The 17580-nt window shown below is 46.8% G+C and overlaps 2 protein-coding genes across 2 annotated transcripts in view; one reads left to right on the forward strand and one right to left on the reverse strand.

The window, feature by feature from the left end:
• DNAH1 (dynein axonemal heavy chain 1) overlaps positions 1–17580 on the forward strand; it is a 152774-nt gene that overhangs the window by 101082 nt on the left and 34112 nt on the right. Inside the window, exons 56-59 of the mRNA XM_090022620.1 lie at positions 9898–10089; positions 11493–11660; positions 16291–16482; positions 17014–17145. Of these exons, the coding sequence (XP_089878746.1) occupies positions 9898–10089; positions 11493–11660; positions 16291–16482; positions 17014–17145 (684 nt within the window). The remainder of the gene's footprint in view (positions 1–9897; positions 10090–11492; positions 11661–16290; positions 16483–17013; positions 17146–17580) is intronic.
• LOC149855579 (HAUS augmin-like complex subunit 3) lies at positions 392–7396 on the reverse strand. The gene is made up of 4 exons (XM_090022619.1): positions 6149–7396; positions 5519–5961; positions 1412–1628; positions 392–607 (listed from the first exon to the last, which is right to left on the reverse strand). Exons 1-4 carry the CDS (start codon positions 7394–7396, stop codon positions 392–394), a joined length of 2124 nt encoding a protein of 707 aa, XP_089878745.1.

Consider the following 17580-nt stretch of genomic DNA (forward strand, 5'->3'; position numbering starts at 1 on the left):
GAACACACACACATCAACTCTGTAATCATGGGTGAACATTCCAAATAGAAAAATACCATATCTTTAAATTTTGCCCCACCCATGCCATCCACCAAACAAGTCCCTTCCTCCCCCTCCCCCCCCCCCCCAAAAACACACACACCTCTTACTGGCCTGGGGCAGAGAAATCCAAGCATAGTCCCCTTCCTTCTACCACAGAGTGCACTCCCTTTACCCTGTAATGAGGGATGTGGCATTTCTCTGCAAGGCCTCCCAATTACAGGATCAAAACAAAACACCACTATAACCCACCATGGCACCTGGAATTGCTAGTGTTTCCTTCCCTTGGTAACAAAATGCCACATGACAGGCAAACAATGAAAGCCACCTTCACCTGCCCCATTACATATCCTTAGGAGAAGGACAAAGCTTGCTCCTCTAGCTCTTGCACCACCTCCTGCAGGTGGTTAACATTGCTGAAGAAGTGCACGTAGAGGTCACGCTCTGTCTGTTGGAAATGGCTCCTCAGGGACTTGCGCTTGGCCTTCAGGTCACTCAGGAGGTCCATCAGCATTTGATAGAGTTTGGCCTCGGAGGTACTGAGCTGCTCCTTAAGTTCAGATAGCTCCTGCAGGAAGATGGGAAACGTGCTGCAAAACTGTAGTAAGAGAAGGGAAAAGAATGTTCCCCACCCAAATCTGTGCTGCCCGCGATAATCCATCGGGTGGAGAATTAGAATCCAGATGTGATAATCCATCACATCTAGAGTACTGTGTTCAGTTTTGGGCACCCCACTACAGAAAGAATGTGAAAAAAAAAAAAAAAATGGAGGGAGTCTGGCAGAGGGCAACATAAATGGTGAGGGGGCTGGGCGACATGACTTATGAGGAAAGACAGGGAACTGGGCTTATTTAGTCTAGAGAAGAGAAGACTGAGAGGGGAATTAATAGCAGCCTTGAACCCCCCTTTGGGCAGCTAAAAGGAGGTTGGAGCTAGGCTGTTCTCAGTGGTGGCAGATGACAACAAGGAGCAACAGTCTCAAGTTACAGCAAGGGAAGTTTAGATAAACAGGAAGAGTTCTTTTTCTAGAAGGGTAGTAAAACACTGGAACCGGTTACCCAGAGGGGTGGTGGAAACTGTCCTTGAAGGTTTTCAAAACCCAGTTAGACAAAGCTTTGGCTGGAATGATCTAGTTGGAGATGGTCCTGCTTTAAGCAGGAGGTTGGACTACATGACCTCTCTTCCAACCCTAACTTTCTATCATTCTATTACCGTCCTATTGGGAATCTCTAGTGCCCAGTAAGAATTCTACAAGCAAAGTAAAACAGCATCAGTAGAAAGATTCTTCACATTTGATTTCCTGGCAAGACCATACGCCTACCTACAGGGGAGAGAGAGAGAGACATGGGAAGAGTCAAAGGTCCCGCCTCACCTGGGAATTAAGCTGTAGTTGGTTGGAATCACTGTACATCATCCCGTACAGCATTGTGTTCTCATATTCTAGTGTGGGTAGCTGGGATGGCGGCACTGCCAGCTGCACTTCCAGCATCCTTGCTTCCTGACACAGGCGTGAGCCCCGACCTGCCAATGTCTCATAGGTGCGGAAAAGTTGCCTTTCATGACCATACTTCTCCAGCATCTCCCAGAGCCTGAAAGAGGGGAAAGCCAATGAGAGCAGGGAGGGCAGCTGCCGCTGGTCTGAGTTGGTCCCACCGCATTACAACGGCCTTCGGTTTTTCAGAATGTAAGCTTTCACTTGGAGTGAGGCTGAGTTGGGAACGTGAACAGATGCAGTACTGTCTACCTGAGTTTCCACAGGGGAGGTTACAGCTCCAGGTGAGCTGCCTGCACATTCTTCTGTCTGTGGAAGGGCATGTACCATGTCATAGTGAGGGTTGCAGAAGGTATAGCCATCAAGGCAAATTACCCATGTTTAACAGCTGTCAGGCTGAAATGGACTCTCCAAGTCCAATATCACATCAGTGACAGTGGCCAGAACCTGGTGTTTCATTGGAAGGCTTCAGCAGTCCCATAATTGTCAGTCATTGGTGGATTGGGCCAAAAGAAATCTCATGTGGCTCAAAAAGTACACGTGCAAAGTCCTGCACTTAGCCTGTACCACTGCATGGGACTGTTCCATCCTAAGGGCTGACTGGCTGGGGAGCAGCTCTGCAGAAAAGGACATTGGGCGGGGCGGGGGGTGTAAAGTGAACAATAAAGCTAAATATAAGCCAGCAGTATACCACCTTTGTTACAAAGGCGACTAATGACATACTGGGCTGCATTGGTAGGAGTGTTGCCAGCGGGTCAAGGGAAGTGATTATTAGGGCTGTGCAAAGCTTCAGTAGCTGATCTGGCCCAATGCAGCATCTGAATTGAATTGGGAGACCCATTAATTTCTCTGAATCAAATCGGAGGCCTCTGAATCGGCTCAGAGAGATTCAACCATAGGATGTAGAGGCAGGCACTAGGTAGAGCTGTGGGAGCAGCTGAGGGAACAGCCCGATGAGCCCCGGCTTGAGCCGGCAGCCCCAGGAGAAGCCATGGCTCATCTGGCTGCCCCCCCACCAGGGTAAGGCAGGCAGTGCTGGCAGCCCCGAGAGAAGCCATGGGGGCTGAGGGGAGCCCCTGTTCACTCCCCCAGCTCCCCAAACATGTCCCCCAGCCCCTGTGGCTTCTTCTAGGGCTGCCGGCTCAAGCTGGGGCTCATCCAGCTACCCCCACTGCTGGGAAGAGGCAGGCAATGCTGGCAGCCCTGGGAGAAGCCACAGGGGCTGGGGGGAATGATTGGGGAGCGGGGGGGAATGAACAGGGGCTTCCCCCCAGCTCGATTTCCCAGCTCTCTGATCATTTCCCCCAGCCCCCGTGACTTCTCCCAGCGCTGTCAGCACTGCCTGCCTTGGCCAGGGAGCAGCCTGGGGGGCAGCCAGATGAGCCATGGCTTCTCTTGGGGCTGCTGGCTCAAACCAGGGCTCGTCCAGCTGCTCCTGGCAGCATTGCCTGCCTGTATAGTCTATGGCCAAATAAGATTCAGCACCAAATATATTCGGATTCGGCCAGATCAAATCAGGACAGTGATTTGAATCACCAAATCGAATCACTGTCCCTCCAAATCACTGAATGCGAAGTGAATACTTTCTGCTTCACATGGGCCTAGTGATTATTCCCCTGTATCCAGAACTGTTGAGGCCACATCTGGAGTACTGCGTCCAGTTTTGGGCCCCCTACTAAAGAAAGGATGTGGACTAGGGTTATGTGAAACAGACTGTATTTGATTTGGATTCAGTCCAATTTGGGGGACAGTGATTCGATTAGTTGATTCGGATCACTATCCTGCTTCGATTCAGCCAAATCTGAAGATTCGATTCTGACTTGGAGAATCAGCAATTTGGCCATAGACAGCTTTATATGGTTTTTTCCATGTATCTAGAGGTACCAGGCACAGTTCATGAGCACTGAGAAGGTGGGGTGGATGGAGTGTCCCATGGGAGCATAGGGATGTTCCCCGCATGCTCAGCGGTGAACTTGGAAGTGGACTGGATGCTCCATCTGCCCCACCATCTCAATGCTCATGAGCTATGCCTGGTGCCTTGAGGTACATAGAGATATAGATATATTCTTTTTTTTTTTTTTTTCTTCCCTATCTCCATCTCAAAACTGGGTCTATGGCTGAATCGTTGACTCTCTCCAAATAGAATTGGAAGCCTCTGAATCTATTTGAAGAGATTAAAGGGTCTCCTGATTGGATTCGGATTCGGAGATTCAGCCACCGAATTGGGTCGAATTTCCTCCGAATTGAATCAGTGACCAAAGCTTTGCATAGCCCAAGTGTGGACAATTGGAGAGAGTCCAGCATGAGGCAGCGAAAACGGTTAGGGGCTGGGGCACATAACTTCTAACGAGAAGCCGAGGGAACTGGGCTTTAGTCTAGAGAAGAGAAGACAGAGGATTTAATAGCAGCCTTCAACTACTGAAAGGGGGTTCAAAAGAGGATGGAGCTGGACTGTTCTCAGTGGTGGCAGACAACAGAACAAAGAGCAATGGTCTCAGGTTGCAGCAAGGGAAGTCTAGGTTAGATATTAGGAAGAATTTTCTCACTAGGAAGATAGTAAAGCACTGGAACAGGGTAACTATAGAGGTTGTGGAGTCTTCATCCTTGAAGGTTTAAGACCCAGCTAGATAAAGCTTTGGCTGGGATGACCTAGTAGGGGATGGTCCTGCTTTGTGCAGGGAGTTGGACTAAATGACCTCCTGAGATCCCATTCAATCCTAGTTTTCTGTGATTTTTTTTGTTATATTAGTGGAGCAAAGAAGCAGCTTTTATGTTGATGAAGAAGTTCCATAGATCTAGAGCTTCCCGTTGGCATGAACATGTGCCCTTTTACACTTTGTGGCCTCAGGAAGGAAATGGGCATGGAATGTCCATCTTCCTCCTCAGGCCCAAACATGCATCCAGCTGAGTTGCAGCATCTGTAGGAGACTACAGACAACCCCACTTAGCACTCTTAATTGGTTCCAGAAAAAACAAGCGTTTAGCAGAACCACGCTAAGCAAAATCCATTTGCCTGTGGGAATGAATGTAAATATAAGTAATTGGTTACTGCTGCTGCCACCTCTCCCCACTAGCCCGCTGGCTGCTCCACTCCCATGTGCCAGCCCAGGCCTGCACTCCTGGGCCCCTGCTGGCCCTGGCCCCAGGCACCAACACAGACCCTGTGCTGATGTCCATTCCCTTCCCACTCTCCACTTCGCACTGCCACCGCTTCACCCCACCCACCTGCCTGCCTGCACACCACTCCGGGCCCCTACCGTCCCTGGCCCCAGGCCCCACACTCCTATTGACCCACCCTGGGTGCAGGCCCCTGCTGGCCCAGGCCCCACACTCTTCACCATCTCCACTGCTCAGACTGGTGGGGCAGTGGAGCATCTCACAGGAGCGGGGTGGATATTTGTAGCCAGCTGGGAGCAGTGGGGTTTGCAGCCTTCCTACTACGTGCCCGGCTGGCTGGAAACCCATCCCCATCCCCACCACCCCAGTCTGAGTTCACCAGCCATGCCTGGCTTCTCCCCCACCTCACACACACTTGCTGCCACTCACCACACTTACTACCGCTGGCACCTCTGCTTCTTCCCACTAAAACTCACTGATTCCTCTGAACACCATAGTGAAACTGGCTGAGCACTGGGTGAAGTCAGGTATCAATTTTAAATGAGTGCTATAGCAAAATAGTGCCAATCGAAACCACGTTAAGCAGGGGGTGCCTATTTTGGTGATGCTAACCTGGCACATAGTTCTCTGTCTTGCAAAATGATCTACCTAGGAAGAAGCTTAACCCTGCCCAGAATCTGGTCTTTACTATTGTATTATGGGATGGTAAAATTGAAGAGTTACCTTTTCTTCATTATGTATACCCAAAAGATCCCTTTGTATTAGTTTCTTCTTGTGACAGCTTCTCAAGCCTCTAATTTGTGACTTAACTATTTCCATTCAACTCCAACCCTCTCCCAGTCACTAGCTCAGTGGCAGAGCCATCTTTACCGTAAGGTAGTAAGATCACCGGAGTCTAACAGCATGTGTGGACACTGCTTAAGCTGGAAGCTGGGATCTTCAAAGCAGACCAGCCTTTCCTGCAGCTTGCCTGAGTCTTCTTGCAGGGTAGCTACCATCTCCTCCAATAACATTCCCACCTTATGCAACTGTCTCTCCTCCAGCATCAGCTGGAGCTCTAGCAGCTCCAAGCGACTGTGCTGGTCTATTAGCTGCACCGCAACCTCCTTTTGCCTTGAAGCAATATACCCAAGGTGAACAGCTTCCACATTAAGCTCTCCAGACAGGATAGGCAAGCAAAAGAAGTGGGTACCAGCCTGAAGCAGAGGCATGAGTTTGTTGGCCTGGGTCTGATCTATCTCACTGTGGATTGTTTGCAGCTGTTCCTGGCAGGTGGCAATGTGAAGGCTTAGCTCTTCTTTCTCCTTCACTGGCTGAAAAGGAGAATACAAAATGGTAGACATCTGCTTACAGATAACAAAATGGGCCTCAACCTTTGAGGACAAATCCTGGCCAAATACCCTAAAACAGGTCACTAATGGCTTCCCCACAGCTTGCTTGCTGCTGCTACTATAGGAGTCAGGAGTTGTGACAATGATACACAGACAAGGCAAGACCTACCCGGTTTTCCTTCTTGGTCCTCAGGGTCCTTGCCCACTGCAAGCCAGTACAGATGCCATCCATTTCTGCCAAGGTGGTGATCAGTTGTCTTTGGCTGCAGATATAAACTAGTTTTAGACGTCCTAGTTCCTCTTGGTGGCTGCCCAGGTTTTCTAGGAGTATAGCGTTAGGGCTCCCTGTTTTTTCCAGTATCATTTGGTCTGCTTTTGTGACCATCTCCACTACATTTTGGCAGCTATTTTGAACATCCAGTGCCTTCACACCCCCAGTCTCTGCTTTCAAGTCTCTCTCCTCTTTTAGCAGGGCTTTCCAGGTGAGCCTTGATGTTAACGGTCTCCTGACTAAGTCTTCCTGGCAGCTGCACTGGCCTTCCAGTTCTCCTAGGCTCACTTTGACATTCTTAATATACTCATCCCTGACATTCCCTGCGTCTTCTGGCAGTATATCCTGAGCTAACTTTGCCCTGACCTCAGTGTCCACCTTTTCCTGGGAGCTGCCCTGTCCCTTCACTGGCAATATGTCTGCACCTCCTAGATGATCTGGCAGCACTTTCTGGATGAATCCCTCTAAAGCCCCTGTGGCCAGTTTTTCTGTCTCCATGTAGTGGCTCAGGTCTGCTGCAGACATCAGCACCTGCAGTCTCCCTTTCCCAGCTTCACTATGCCACTCTACCAGCTGCTTTGCTGTCTTGCAGGCCTGGTTCAAGGCAATGTTGGTTTGAGAGTTCTCCACTTCCAAATCCAGCTGGGCCTTTCTCAGCTTCCAGACTGCCTTCTCTTCCTCTTCTTCCAAGTGGCACAGCTCCTGCTTCACGCTAGCTGCACGGATCTGAAGCTTGTTGCGCCTTTGGAGCTGGCGAGCATTATAGCTCTGCAATGCCTGGGTCTCATGCTTTAGATCCTCCAGGGAGGGGCCCTCCTCCTCTGGCATCATGCCTATCAGCTGTGGAGATTGGTGGCAGGTCTGCAGCACCTGGTCTAGGGCTTTGCCTTCCAAAATAGGCTTCCCTGAGCTGAGCAGCTTCTGATAGGCTGCCACTTCTGTGGGGCTCAGTACATTCTCTTCCCCCACTGTGTTGCAGAACCACTCAAGGAACATCTCTGTCTTGGGGCAGTCAAAGAGCCAGTCGAAGTCCTTCTCATGGAGGATGTCTGCCTTGGGGTAGATAGTCTTCAAGGTCTCCACAAACTCTGCTCCTCTGTTGACTGTATCCAGTAGGAAACATCTGGAGCGTCTCCGGGTGAACATGGCAAGAGTTGTGAATGCTGGAAGAGACAGATGTGTGGTTTGTGTCTCCAGTCTATTCCTCAAGTAGAGGTACAGCAGTCCCAAATTTCTGCCTAGCAACCACTGAGAGTACCAGATCTGTTTTGAGCAGCAAATGCAAACTGCAGCTCAGGGACTCATTCCATATCTTTTCCAGTACTGAAAGACTAAATGCTAGGATTCAGAAAAGACCATCTGGCACAACTATCCCCTCAAGGTTGTAGGAAATCAGTGAGAAAACCCCACCTCTCCCATAGCACCCATTGCCTCAGGTATAAAGACTGAGCCACATCATTCTGTCCCTGTGGGATCTAGGGATTTTCCATTTAGGACAAATCATATAGCTACCACCTAAGCCTTTCTTTACCAGGGCATCTTCAGCCCTAAAGAAGCTGGAAAGACACCTCTCTTTAAGCATCAAGCCAAGTTCCTGGAATTACTTACCAGAATCACCAATACTGTCTCGAACAGCCAGCAACAGTGAGCACAGTACTCAAGTGCTCAGTTAAATAGATCCTTACTCATCATCAGTAATTCTGCTGTCTACCTGCAGCCAGGGGAGGGCACCATCTCCTCCCACCCCTGTAATCATAGTCCACACCTGGCAGCTCAGGTGAACCATTTTCCCAGCAGCTGTCAGACTGCTGTGATCAATTGCTTGCGGTTTCAGCCTCGAAAGAGACACAAAGCAGGGAATCCAAACTGCATTGTGACAGACAATGTAGCCTGAACCCAAGTGAGTTCTAGTTACACAGGAGTAGAAAATATACACACATCAGACTCCATAGAAGAACCTGGTGCTAACTGTGCATAGTTGGTGCTAGTTCCCATATATCATTATTTTATTAATGCTCTCATTGTTATTTTGCACAGTGCCTAAGCACATATGTGGTATCAAATCTTCTTGTACATTAAATATAGATGAGCACAAGCAGTAAATTTTCATAGTTTAAGGAATAACCATAGGCAATTTCAGTGAAACAGAGAAATCCTGTCAAACAGATACCATGTCTGACTGTAGGGAATTACCAAATCCAAAGTTAAAGTTTATCATGAGGGGTGTAGCCTCTGGCACTCAGAACACAGGACTTGGCATTTCCCTAGGTTTGGTTCCCAGTTCTGCCACTGACTGACGTTGTGGCTTAGGGTAATTTACTCAGCTTCTGTGGTTGGAAGGGTGTGATAAGAAATTCCTGTTTGTATAGTTTTTAACAATATTGTAGCAATATAGGATTAACACCTTTTTGTGCTAAGCACAGTTAGCTAGGTTTGACAAACTGGTGTTCCACACAGGTGGGGAGAATTATTCCCTCCATACTGTTTCTCTTACCATCACCACCTCTGCAAAGTACATTCCTCAGCATGCATGAGCAGATGATCTGCCCCATAAGCAGAGACCCTGCTTTAAGGTTATCTGCACAAAGGGAGAAGTAAGGTCCTGACTCTCTAATGCAGTGGCTCTCAACCGTTTTAGTCACAGCATCCCTTCTCTACTTTTTTGAATGTGGTGGCATCCCTAGTTGAGAACCACTGTTGGTGCTGCTTCTCAACTGGGTGTTGCTGCCCCCAGGGTAAAACTATCCTCCACCTGCTGCACAGCCAACCCAGGCACATGCACATGCCCCTGCTTCATTAGGGCTTAGATCAGCCTAAAGCAGGCAGGATGCTGCGTAGCAGTTCTAGGTCCATCTCCTCCTTGAAACAGAGGCCTGCAGGTGTAATTGTTCTGCATACATCCATTTCTGGGAGAAGCATGGGAGGGGCTGGACTGGGAAAGGCTATACAGCACTTTAGGCCAGTGGTGCTCATCGTTTTGGCTCTATAGGTCAGATGTATGGTGGCAAGGCCAGTTCATGGGCTGAATCGGGCCCTGTGCTGCCCCTGTTCACAGGAATTGGGCCCTGGGGCTCTATGCTACTTTCACGTGGCCCTGTGCACTGGGATCAGGCTCTGAGGCCTTGTGCTACCCCTGTCCATCCAGGATCAGGCTCTGGGGCTCTGCACTGCCCCGACCTGGCCCCTTCATGCTATGATTGGGCCCTGGGGCTCTGTACCACCACCATCCAGCCCCTGCATGCCACAGTCAGGTTCCACAGCTGTTCTGCTTGCTCAGTCTAGTGTGCAAGGCTGCATCCCATGGGGCTCTCCAGGGGCCCATGAGAAGCCCCACAGGCCAGATGACATGGTGCCAGGGGCTGGATCTGGCCTGCGGGCTGGGGGTTGAGCATCCCTGCCTTAAGCTGATCAGAGACCCCTAAAGCAGCAGGCATGCATATGGGGCAGTTTTACTTGGCAGCTGTGGCAGGGGTGGTAGTATCGGCATCATGGCACCCTAGCTGAGAACTTCTGTTCAGTTAGTTCAGCCTCTGTATTGCATCGACACTGTCCTTTGGCCTGCCATAGTTGCCAGTATGCTGTGTGGAGAGCAGGGATAAGGCCAAGGTGACTATTCTGCCTCTTACATTCACTTGTATATTTTTAAGGTTCGAGCAATGCAGCGTCCTCCTGTTGGTGTAAAGATGGTGATTGAAGCCGTCTGTATTATGAAAGGAATCAAGCCCAAGAAAGTGGCAGGTGACAAGCCAGGCTCCAAGGTTGATGACTACTGGGAGCCAGGCAAAGGCCTTCTTCAGGACCCAGGGAAATTCCTAGAAAGCCTCTTCAAATATGACAAGGTAAGCAGTGGCAGAAGTAAAGAGGATGATGGTGCATCAGTGTGAAGCCCAGAGATCTAGCCTCTTTTGTGTGTTCCAGGTGGGAAAACTGAAATGTGAGTGGCAATGATGTCATATTTGGATGATAATAGTGTTCCTATGATGATAGCGTTCCTGATACTAATATTTGGAGCTAAACTTCAACTTAGCTTCACACTGTAAGGAGAGCAAAGACAGTAGCAAGCTATATGGGCATTGTTGGTTCTTACATTGTTGAGGTGAGTTTGATTGCTTTGGGCAGCGATAAATTGCTAGGGATCGAACGCAGGGTTGGAGCAGGTTTCACTGCAGTTTTAGCAAGTGGTCATGCACTAGCGAGTGAGCTAGAAGCCCCACTTTCTCTGCACCACAGCAATTTATTTCATATTACTGTTAAATACCAGCAACACGGAAATGTGTCTGGCCAGGCCAGATCCTAGACACTGTAGAAGCAGGACTGTATACATGAAAAAGTCAGACTCAAAACAGCATTGTATTCCTTCCACCATAACTATTGTAGGTGAAATCTTATAGCTTTCTTTGGGGCTTAGCAGGAGTGTGGCTATCTGTTCACTACAGATGGGTCTTGTGTGAGCTGGTCCAGTCAGCAGCAATGACAGAAGCCTATTCACTAGGGGATGATGCCTTGATCATTCACTGGGTCTGGCAGGGAAGGGAGTTTAGAGGTTGAAGGAAGTCAGTGATAACATATCTGAAGTTAGGGGAAATGCTTAGTCCTCTTTGAATTTGCTGGCACTTGGTAGCAAGCATAGCCTTTATAGGGCTTGTTGCCAGGGCTAGCATAAACACAAGAATAGAGAGATACAATTACTTTAATAAGATTTTCCTGTTCAGTAAAACCCCACTTAACTCTAAAATTTTATTTCTGCACCCACAAAGACATTCTGAGGGAAGGCAAACAAACAGAGAGTTCACCTTCAGTTCAGCAGCCTCTGTTGTCATCTCTCCCAACAGAATTGCAGGATCTTGCACTATCCCATTGCTGAGCCTACAGCACATCCTCTGTCATTCAGCAATCTCCTCCTGTCCCACCATCTCTAGTGCTCTCACCCCTTCACTCTCTCCATCCCCACAGGAATTTGTACCGTCTCAGAGCTGAACCCTTCATTGTCTCAGCCTTGCATTCTTCATCTCTTATTTCCTTCCCATTACTTCTTCCAAGACAGAGTGACTGAGGCATCTTCAGAGGTGTGAGTTAAAACTTTTGCTCTGAACTTGTTCTGAAGGGTATCCTCATTTGACCTGGTTAGGTAAAGGCTGGACATGAAGCTAGCTGTGGCACTCACTTGTATGCTCTTGGCTATGGAAACTAGTCTTTCCAATTGTACTAGCCTTTTGACTTTGATTTTGATCACTTCTTCCAGGACAACATTGCAGATGCTGTGATTAAAGCCATCCAGCCATATATTGACAGCGAGGAATTTCAACCAGCAGCTATAGCCAAAGTGTCCAAAGCCTGCACATCCATCTGCCAGTGGGTGCGTGCCATGCACAAATACCATTTTGTGGCCAAGGCAGTGGAACCAAAGCGGGTAAGAGCTATAGCACTGCTTATGACACACTGGGATGCTTAGTGACTAGTGCACCATTGAGGGAGTGGGAACTTACAGCCCATTAAAGGAGGGATGTACTGAGAATTACCAGGCACAAGGGGAAGACCAGAAACTGTTTAGAAAGGAAAAGAACAAGTTTTCCTGGCTCTAACCCCAGTCCTCATTGGTATGGCGGTGCTCTGCCTTGGGTGGGGTGGCGGGGGGGCGGTGAGGCCAGCACTGTGCAACCAGCACCCTGCTCCCCCGCTGCTTCCGAGAAGCAGCTGGGCAGGGGAGCGAGGCCAGTGCTGCTGGCCTTGCCCACCCCCCCCATCCCCTTCATCATGGCAGTGCTCCGGTCCCTGTTGTCCCCCTCTGCCTCCAAGGTGCAGGGCTGGGGCGGGGGAGGGCAGGCTAGCTCTGCTGGCTTGGCTCTCGTACCCTGCTCCAGCCCCTTAGTCATGGTGGTGCTCTGCCATGTCTCTCTGTCAGTCCGAATAAAGTGTTACAGACAGACAGACTAAGGCTTTTATAATATTAGAATGCTGTTGTTTTTTGTCCTAGGGTTTCAGTAAGCATTCAAATTAGACTATTACTTCTAGTGGTTGAGTGTTTTATGGATGGGCAGAAGTAGCCATGTGCTCTTTTGAAGTCACTTCTTGGTCTCATGCTCCTGGGAGTGGTTAAGGAATAATGTTGGTAAGGTAACTAAACTGGGCTCTGTTGTTGGAATTTACTAATTGAAGGTAAAATGTAGCATCGATTCTTTTAGACACAAGCAAGAGCTTGGGGTTTCAGCTGGGATGGCAGTCAGGCTTGGACACCTAAATACCTTTGCCTCAGTTTCTCCATACGTGAAGTGGAGGTAACACTGACCTACCCAGAGGTGTTCTGAGAGGAGCAATTAGCTGATGTCTAAACATGGAAAATTCTGTAGAAAGGGACTTGTTAGTTATTACTGTACTCCATATTTTCAAGTACCTTATTTCACTTGGAAAGCATGATTTTTTTGAGGCATTCATTTTCTAGTTAGAGTTACCCAAAGGATTCATCCCACATCATCCTTATCCAATTTTGATTTTTTTTTCCCTTCTATGGAGTCATGCTTTTAAGGAGAAAAGGGTAAACCATATAAATGAGTCAACTTTGTGATTAATTATTTGAGTCAATGATTGCCACTGACAACAGGGTCCTAGAAGCAAATAAATTAATCAGGCCTTTTCTTTAGGTGCCTAAATATAAAGTTAGGCTCTGAACATTTAAGCACCCAAGTAATATATGTCTGTACCAGCTACAGCTTATTTTTTAGTGTAGGCAGAAGTACTTTTTGCTTCCCTTCCCCATTAGCTACCTAACACCCCAGTAAATTACTAAGAGAATTAGATTCATCACTTGATAATTTGCAATGCAAGCATGGAACTAAGTGAAGAATGTGAAAATGAAACACACAACCAGCCCTTCAAAGCCTTTTTTTTTCCACAAAGCCTCGGGCCTTGCAGCTAGCATCTTTGAACTTCATTTTTCTAGCTTTAATATATGTAAGCTCATGGATGACATCTCTTTCCACAAATTGTTTTTCAACTGAAATTGAAACAGGACCCATCAACCAAGACGAAGTCATTGTACAATGCAAAAGCATCTTGAAAAAATGCATTTTTCTCTCGTAAGAAACCTAGCTTTTGAGCTTATTCCAGGATCCAGTCTCTGGGCAGGGGGTTGAATTTCATTGCAGAGATTCAGTAGATGTGTGTCAGAAGATCTCTCTTCACCATGTTGTCCATCTTTTTATGCTTTGCTTAAAATAATACAATGATGTTATAATTCCTTGCAGGGTGTATTTGAGTTGTCATAAAAAAAGAAGTAACAACAGACAGCTCATGGTTCTCCTCAGGTTGCAAAATATCTTTCTTCAAGTGATGGTGTAACTGTAAAAATGATAAACTTCTAAGTATGATAGACATTTTTATTTTATAACTCTTCTCTGGATTAGTTACCAATTCATCCCTGGCCTTATAATCAAACATTTTGTCTTTGATTTCTGTTCTAAGTTGTCTTTCCTGTGGGAAACTCACTTCAAATTCCTCCTTGTTAATAAGGACATGTGTGTCCCTTAACACAAGGACAGTTTATAAGGGAATCCTTTGAGGCTTTTAGCTGATGAATAGTTTGTTCAATATCCACTTGGAGTGTTGTATTTGCAGGGTGACAGACAAGGCTGTTTGGGTTAATCTGATACCTTTTATTAGACCAACTTAAATAGCTGGAAAAATTCTTCTTTGCAAGCTTTCGGGTACAGATACCCTTTGTCCAGCTGAGGAAGCATCTGCAGTTGGTGTGTGCTCTTCCTGGATGGAATGAATAGTAAAGCCAGAGGCTGGTATGAATGCAGTGTTGACTTTATAACCTGTGTCATGACAGAACAACACACTGCACAATGATGTGTGGTTACAGATTTCATGAGTCAGCAATTTAGCATTGCTTTGAGTTTTCATTCCTACAAATCTCTTGAGTTTTGAAGCATTTGTATGTGAAACTTAAGTGACATAGACTTCTGAAATTTGGTGCCATCAGAAGTAGATCCCATCACATTTCACTTGAGGGTTTTGGAAATAGGTTGGTTGTATGTTGGCCCATTACCTCTCTCTTGCAGTGAGGCTGCAAAAACAGAAAAATACTTTGAACTGCATCAAACAATACCTCAGTTTCAAGTGCAATAATTTACAGTATCATTCAGTACAAGAGTCAAAGAATGTGTGTTTGCAAGGTACAAAAGCTACTCTTCTGGTCAGATTCCCCAGTTCTCTTCTGAATTCCAGCCTTCACCTTCCTTTTTCCTCCCTTGTCATTATTTTGACTTCTCAAATCACTGAGTGAGATTCCCATTTCTTATAATTGTTCAAAGAGAGCTGCTGTCTTGCAGTGCCAGAAGAATTGGTCCTATTCAAAACTCCAACAAAATGTTCTTTGATCACAACATTTCCCTCCTCTTGCCTTTGTTGCTTTCTTCTGCAGAAACAAATCTAACAATCATTTCATCTGGTTTGTCTTGGGTGCAGTCAAGTATAATAGAATAATACTTTCAGCTTTCAAAATAGAAATAATCTCTTTCCTGTTGTTATTCCGAAGGAGTTGAATAATTTTGTTTTGAATACATCCACCCAGATAATTGTCATGAATTTCTTTTGATGTAATTCATCAGAGATTATCTTTCATCATGAGGTCATATTTCCCAAGGAACTCCACAAATATCAACAGTTTGAGCAATATAGAGCTTGTCTGATGTACCTTGTTGGAGATTGTTTTCTAGTCTATGCAGCCTGATCAAATCAAAAGCTTTACCAAATCAGTTTGTTCGTGTTCTGTCAAAGAATTTGATACTACTTTTTTATGAATTGGACAGTGTGACTTCAGACTTATTTCTAAGTCTATCCACGTGCTGTTCATATTGATCTGCCTTTTTCGGACATTTTGCAGGAGAGTTGATACGTTTTTTCCAGGCTTGAACACTATTTCAAGCTGTCATTAAATCTGTCAAGTTAAACTACTTGCAGCAGTTGCAGTGAGTAGAATCAGTTGAAGTGGAATAAAGAAAGTTCTGTAACATTGACAATTTTTTTTATTATTATTTTTAAAGAGCAGCCATTTCTGATGAATGACATGTTTCGTTTTTCAAATTTGGGGGTTGTTGCCACTCCTAAATTCTCAATATGATAGGCAACCACCTGCCCTTAAAATAAACCCACACCTAACCATTGGATGAGCCCAGGCCTATGGTAACAGCATCGAGGTCAAATACCATCGTAGAGTTTAAGGCTCGAAGGAACTATTCATTCATCTAGTCTGACCTCCTCTGTATTATAGAACAGTGATGCTCAGTTTTGTCCGTACAAGCCACGTACATGGCATGGGGCCAGTCTGAAGGCCAAATAGGGCCCCACACTGCCCTTGCATGCCAGGATTGGGCTCTGGGGATACTATGACACCCCCATGTAACAGGATTATAGAAGCATAAAAAATTAGGGTTGGAAGGGACCTCAGGAGGCCATCTAGTCCAAACCTGCTGCTCAAATTACAACCATCCTAAACTAGGTCATCCCAGCCAAGGCTTTGTCTAGCTGGGTCTTAAAAACCTCCAAGGATGGAGGCTCCACAACCTCTCTGGGTAACCTGTTCCAGTGCTTTATTGCCCTCCCCATGAGAGAATTTTTCCTAATAGCTAATCTAAACTTCCCTTGCTGTACCTTGAGACCATTGCTCTTTGTTCTGCTATCTGCCACCCCTACGAACAGTCTAGCTCCTTCTTCCTTGGAACCACCCTTTAGGTAGATGAAGGCTTCTATTAAATCCCCCCTCAGTCTTCTCTTCTCCAGACTAAATAACTCCAGTTTCCTTAGACTCTTCTCATAAGTCGTGTGTCATAGCCCCTGAACCATTTTTCAATAGCCTTCAGCTATACTCTCCAATTTGTCTACATCTGTTCTTTAGCTAGTGTTTTTAGACCTTTTGATGATGTTTGGATGGAGAGCTGACAACTCCAGCCTTTGGAATACAGAGGCCCACCTGAGTATGCTTCAGGCCTCAGCCTTCCTATTTGGTGATAACATTTGAAAATCCTGTGTGTTTTTCACAGCAAGCCTTGCGGGAGGCAGAAGAAGACCTCCAAGTCACTCAGAAGATCCTCGATGAAGCCAAAGAGCGTCTGAGAGATGTAGAGGATGGCATTGCCATGATGCAGGCCAAATATAGGAGCTACATTGCTAAGAAAGAGGAGCTGGAGATGAAGTGTGAGCAGTGTGAGCAGAGACTGAGCCGGGCTGACAAGGTCAGTGAGGGAGCCCTGTCCTAGTTCTAACTCTGTCAGCTTGTGGCGTATTCCTTTCAGATAATCTGACAACCTGATGCCTTGGTGCAAAGGCCTGTTGGTGAAAGTCTTGTTTCTGTGTGCTGCTTCCTTTAGCATTTCCCCTACATTCACAATAAACAACAGAACAGAGCCATTGAGACAGCTCCTGGCCCCACTTCATACACAAAGGAGTCAGGAAATGAGTTTAAAAAATGGGGATTGGTTTGTTTAGGCAGCCTTTGATCACCTCCTTTTCCAGCCGCTGCCTTGTGTGTGCCTCAGAGGTAGGCTAGGGACAGAACTGGAGCATCACTGTGCTCTAATAATACTGCCAGGGCAGCTGGACACAATTTAAAGTTGTTCCAGGAACTGTGGCACTGAGGGGGGCATGTAGTAGGGTTCTGATCACTGTTCCAGTAAAGCACTCCTTAGAGGGGTGTTATTCAGAGGAACAAGGTTGTACTTAGGAGAAAGTTGGATGATAACATGTTGTGTCTGGCCTTTTCACAGTTAATTAACGGGCTAGCAGATGAGAGGGTGCGCTGGCAGGACACAGTCCAGAACCTGGATTATATGATCAACAACGTTGCAGGAGATGTGCTGGTTTCGGCTGGCTTCGTGGCATACCTGGGTCCTTTCACAGTAAGCAGATAACAGAAACTCCTTCTCTGAAGGAGCCAAGGTCAGCTTTACATCTCTCTTAGCCCAAGGGCCTATAACCTAGCCTCCTCTTTATCAAATATCCCAAGCAGAAAACATAACTGAGCCAAGTCTGGCTCTTGGTGATGGTGAAACAGTTATAGTGAAGCTAGTGGGGCTGAACTGTGCCACTGCACAGTTTAGTCTAGCATCCAAGAACTACCAAGCTCATCACTAACAACCAGTTTTGGCAGTATTCCAACTGCCTCCCAAGCTCCTAAAAGCATGTACTCTGTGTTTGTCATGCTGAAAGTCTGGCTCCTTTGGAGACCCGTGAAGGAGCGGGAATGAAACCCAACAAATGAGCTCCAGGTTTCACCTTGGACCACCTCCCTTTGCTACATTAAGCGGTGATGGTAAGTTATGGAACCTGATTTA

The sequence above is a fragment of the Crocodylus siamensis genome, chromosome 11, assembly GCF_052110815.1.
Source record: "Crocodylus siamensis isolate JL-2025a chromosome 11, ASM5211081v1, whole genome shotgun sequence".
In the NCBI taxonomy this organism is placed as follows: domain Eukaryota; kingdom Metazoa; phylum Chordata; order Crocodylia; family Crocodylidae; genus Crocodylus; species Crocodylus siamensis.

What these genes read in the sequence shown, in the direction of transcription:
- LOC149855579 (XM_090022619.1), bottom strand. Translation starts at nt 7,396, where the DNA reads ATGTTCACCCGGAGACGCTCCAGATGTTTCCTACTGGATACAGTCAAC. An exon ending in GGACCAAGAAGGAAAACCGG is followed by an intron (nt 5,962 to 6,148) that starts GTAGGTCTTGCC and finishes TCTCCTTTTCAG; the next exon opens with CCAGTGAAGGAGAAAGAAGA. An exon ending in AACTACAGCTTAATTCCCAG is followed by an intron (nt 608 to 1,411) that starts GTGAGGCGGGAC and finishes ATCTTCCTGCAG; the next exon opens with GAGCTATCTGAACTTAAGGA.